This window comes from Nuphar pumila, chromosome 3 (assembly GCF_984573655.1).
Source record: "Nuphar pumila chromosome 3, dmNupPumi1.hap1.1, whole genome shotgun sequence".
Lineage (NCBI taxonomy): Eukaryota > Viridiplantae > Streptophyta > Magnoliopsida > Nymphaeales > Nymphaeaceae > Nuphar > Nuphar pumila.
Window position 1 is genome coordinate 10,352,311 of NC_143251.1, and position 5,006 is coordinate 10,357,316.

The following is a 5,006-nucleotide window of genomic DNA, read 5'->3' on the forward strand; positions in this document are numbered from 1 at the left end:
TTGGCTGACATCAACTAGACAACCTTATTTCATAAGTAACTCAATTGGAAGATTTTGGGTGGACAAGCCAGAAATTCCAACATTTCCAATGGACCTATTGTTTAACCTGCAGTTATCTAAATAAAACAGAAAAAGTGCAAGATTTTTGGGACCTCATCATCAAATTTCAACTCCTTGTAAAGCCATAACCGATCTACGTACCCAATCTCCTTTTCATTTCTTTTGATCTGCTACCTGCATCAATCAACATCAATGGTGCCTGCTAAACAAGACACCATTAGTTTGGCTCAAAGGTCCAAACGGCATCTAAACAGTGGCAAGAAATTGTGAACCTAATTGAGATGCCTGAAACGAGATATCTGGCCAACTAAATGCTAATTGACTGCCACCCATATGACTACATGACTTCTACTGGACGCCAGGATCGCTACCTTTAACAGTAGTTGAAACTTGAAAGCATATTTCTTTGAAAAATAATTGCTTCTACGTTTGTATTCATCTTTAGATAAAAAAAAATAAGGTATTTATAATAAGTAGCACTGACACCCTCTGTACAATGGCTGAAGGATTTTATACCTCTCAAAGCAGAACAAATTGCCAATACAAAAGGACAAAAAAAAAAGAGAACTAGACTTGGAACTTCAAAAATCAACTCTACCTTACAATTGATGGCAAACCACAGCCAAAGCATGTTTAGCTCACCTGAAGTAAGTCAGATACTTGCTGTACTGGCTAATCAGCAGGAGACAATTGAAAAGATCAAATTAAACCTGAAAATCACATTTATCATAAGTAACGACTATAAATGCCACTGGCAGAAAAAAAGAAAGAAAAAATCTTCAACTGGATAATGGTAAAAAAAGGTTACTGTTAAAACAATAGAGTGCTCCTCTCATTTGAATCAGGGAACCAAAATGTTATTTTAATGGATAAACAAGGACCTGCCTACTAATAGCATTACCTGCTGCCTAACCTTTCTTGCACAATCTGCAAACTTCTTTGCAACATGTGCACATTTAAGAGGGTCCTTCATATGTTCCTTGTAACACTGCAGGCATGCATCTTTTTCAAACAAGCAGGGCATAGGCTTCTGGTAAGGAAGCTTAAACTCCTTATCATAAAGGTCCTTTGTTCTTTGTTTTACTTCTTCAGTTATGGTATCCTCCATCTTTTTCATCTTCTCCATGACCTTTTCACTCTCCTGAAGGACGGCTTGAATAGCGTTTGTCTCTGGATCTGTAACAGTGGGAAGAGGAGAAGGAGGAGGCTGCATCAGTGGCAAAGGTAAGTGGGAATGGAATGGCCATCCTCCAGTAGAGGTCGTTGATGAGTCAATGGATAGCTGCTTGTGTTCGCCTTTGTTCTGTGACTTTTGAGGACCCTGGTTCTTTGGTTTAGATTTCTTAGGTTTTTTAACCTTTTCTTCTTGTCTTGCAAGCTTATCGACTAAGTTAGAGCTGATATGGACTGTAAACCCCTCGCCCATTGTTGTATGTTATACTTTCAACCTGAAAAACAGAGCAGCAATGGTCACAAACTAAACTGAAGGTTCTGACACTTGGCTGATGTTATTACTTGCACACACACACATAATGGGGGTGAAAGTGGGGTGAGGGAAGAAGAAGAAGAGGAAAGAAAATAAGCAATTATTTAATACTGATTAAACTAGCTCAAAAGCACTTTTTTTATTTCCTTGTGCCTTTGTATATGTCAGATGTCAGTGCAGGCCCACTGACAGATATTTTAACCAAAAAAAGGCCTACTTTGAATTTTTTAACCAAGCAGCATCAACTCATAAAATCCACAACTTCCACACAAAAGTGAAATTTGATAGAACTGCCTATAAGAATAAGCTAATATTAAGAAATTTCAATAATAGAAAAAAAATGTTCACATCTTGAACATTTGAACCAGCAGCCAGCTGAAGAATCCTGCTTGACACTTACTGGAATAAGAAATTTTGAGGATGGGGAATATGCTTAATTGAAGAGCATCATTCTGATCACTTCTATCATTCTATGCCTCTTTCAAGACCATCATAATAATGTTTAGTACGTTATTTATCTTTTAATAATGTCATAATCTGCACAACTATCCATACATGTCCTACACAACTACCAACAAGATATATAACATAGATGCCTCATATATCCCTGTATTTGATCTTTTTTTTTCTTAGCGGGAAGAAACCACCGTTTTGGTTTGAATACTGGCTGAAAGTGACCATGTTGCCCATCGCCTTCCTTTGGTAACCACAATGTAAGTTTCCTTCAAAGCCCTAGAGTTGTCATTTTTTCCCTATTGAATTGACTCACCAAATCCCCTTAATTGAACATTGCAAATGCTTTGATCCTTTTCTTTTTCAAGAATCAATGTAAGCACATGCTTGGATAAACCAAATGCAACCACTACCATTACCGCCCTCATCTGTTGGATTAGACCTGAACTATCATGAACAAAGCCACGGAAAATTTTTGTGTCATCTTTTAGCTGCACGACTATCCATCAGTTTCTCCAAGATATATTTATCCATGACATACACTTGTTCTAAAAAGGTGATGGTTCCAAGCAGAGCCTAGTGCATCATCAAATCAGGATTATTAAAACACCCCCTATTTTTTCAAAGGCAAGAAGCACCAAACTGCTATAACAAAGTAAAATCTACTGTGAGCAATGAAAGCTACAATCATAAGATAACTGAATGTTAGGATGATGCTTAAATTGCACTGAGAAAAGAAAGAAAGAAAAAGAGCAATGTGATTCATGTTCTTGCAAGTTCCTGCTATTCTGAGGTTGTACCAATTCCATCCATCATACTTTGCCAGCTAAACCCCCTAGCATGGATGCATGCACGAACTACACCGCTGGATGCAAATGTCATACGCCACCCAAATACAAACACCAAGAACCAGAACTCATTCCGGACGGCTATGAATTGCAGATTTGGTCCCTTCATGACCAAGAAAAGCAATGCCAGGATCCCATTTTGAGTCTCATCATGGCGCAAAAGGGGCATATATATAATTTTTATATATGGTGAATGATTACAATTCCCAAAAAAACACCTATAATACAAAAACCCAATTGGAGTTTCCATTCTGCTACAAATAATTCATCAGAAACAAAGCGTGAACAACGCATAATAATATGAGAAAGGAATATCGGTGAAGATCCCACAAAATCAAACTAAAATCAATTCGAGCTACGGAGAGTCCTTACTGTGTTTGGTAGTGAGAGAGAGAGAGTGCATTGATGCAACTCATACCTATGAAGCAGAAGGTGGTCACCGAGAAACACGATAAAAGGATGAGTTGGGCTCACGCAGATGAGTGCTTCTCGCCGGAGACAAGAGGAGGGCTTGGAGGCAAGAGGGAGGCGGCGAGTCGGTAGCGAACTCAATGGGCTCGGGTTGGATTGGGACTTCGGATATAAGAGACACATACCCATGTAAGACCCAAGTCGGATCCGGTTAAGACTAAGATCCGAATCCGGTTGGCAGTTGGCACTTACCTCTCGCTAGAGATCCGCTTAATGTGGCCAGAGAGGAAAAGCCTACTCTATTTTATTTAATTTTTTTTGTTGTGACGAAGAACCCTGTGGGGTCACCGCCACTCAACCTCCCATCAGTTAAATGCACCCTCACACCTGGTGCGAATCGAACCTGAGACAAAAGGGTCAGCACCTTCAACCCAAACCCACTATTGTTCGGGTGACTAAATTCTCATTTGGTTTTTATAAAAAACCCAACTATTTATCTAGCCCAATGTTGTCAAAATAGTATCGGCTATCAAATCGTTTGGCAAACCAATTCAGGTGAATTACCCGGTACCGATTCTCAATTGAATCGTTCTGAATTGACTAAAAACAATCAAAAAATATTCTGTATCAATCAGAACGTGTTAAAACCATTTAAATAATATCAAAAAATTAAATTTAAGCATTTTTTACATTTATTAAAAAATAGCCTATTCAGGTTAGTATCATATCGATTTTCTGCCTATGCGATACGATCCAGGCCGCCGATTCGCACCAATACTGACAACATTGATCTAACCCTGAAGGAATTAGTCATGCATCCAAAATGTTGGTACAGGAAACTGCAGAAACTCGGCTAGAAAGGTCATTTTGTACACTGTCCATTTTCCTCTTCATGGCAGTTCTAGGCATGGGCTCTGGTTTACCATTCTTCTCTCCACAACATTTTTTTATCTAGACAATGAGATAAAAAATTCATATCAAATCCCTCTTTTTTCGAGCTCCATTACCTTTATGAAATGATCCACGGTATTTTTGCTTATTTTGGTACTTGCAGTAAACAACATGTATGCAACAACAACTACAACAACGCCTTCATCCCAAAACAATTGGGGTCGGCGATATAAACCAAAAAAGAAAATCATTATGGGTCTTCCACATGAATCTTTCTCCTCCAATCATTTCTATTTAATGTCATGTCCTCAGTAAGGTTCAAAGCATTCATATCATCTCCTATCACCTTCATCCAAGTCTTCTTAGGCCTACCCCGACCTCTTTTAACTAATAAATTTTTTCATGTCTCCATCCTTCTAACTGGAGCATCATTAGGCTTTCGCCGAATATGTTCAAACCACCGTAAACGATTCTCTCTCATCTTATTTTCAATAGATGCAACGCCTACCTTCTTACGTATCTCCCCGTTTCGAATCTTATCTTTTATTGTATTTTCACACATCCATCTAAGCATACGCATCTCAGCTACACTCATTTTTTGAATATGATGTCTCTTGGCAGCCCAACATTCCATACCATATAGTAAAGCGGGCCTAATAGTCGTCCTATAAAACTTTTCCTTCAACCGCAATGGCATTTTACGATCGCACAACACTTCAGTTGCACTTTTCTATTTCATCCACCCAACCTTTATCCTATAATTTACATCTCCATCAATTTCTCCATACTTTTGAATGATAGATCTCAAATATTTGAAACAGTCATCCACCGGTATTTCTTGCTCACCAAGCTTCACT

At 38.5% G+C, this 5,006-nt stretch overlaps 1 protein-coding gene across 1 annotated transcript; it reads right to left on the minus strand.

Moving 5' to 3' along the window:
* Nucleotides 1-444: 444 nt before the first annotated feature.
* On the minus strand, nt 445-1,486 carry LOC149841922 (uncharacterized). Its single transcript, XM_090001214.1, has 2 exons — nt 962-1,486; nt 445-770 (listed from the first exon to the last, which is right to left on the minus strand). The coding sequence occupies exons 1-2, from the start codon at nt 1,484-1,486 to the stop codon at nt 765-767; spliced, it is 531 nt and encodes a 176-aa protein (XP_089857340.1). The 3' UTR covers nt 445-764.
* Nucleotides 1,487-5,006: the final 3,520 nt, after the last annotated feature.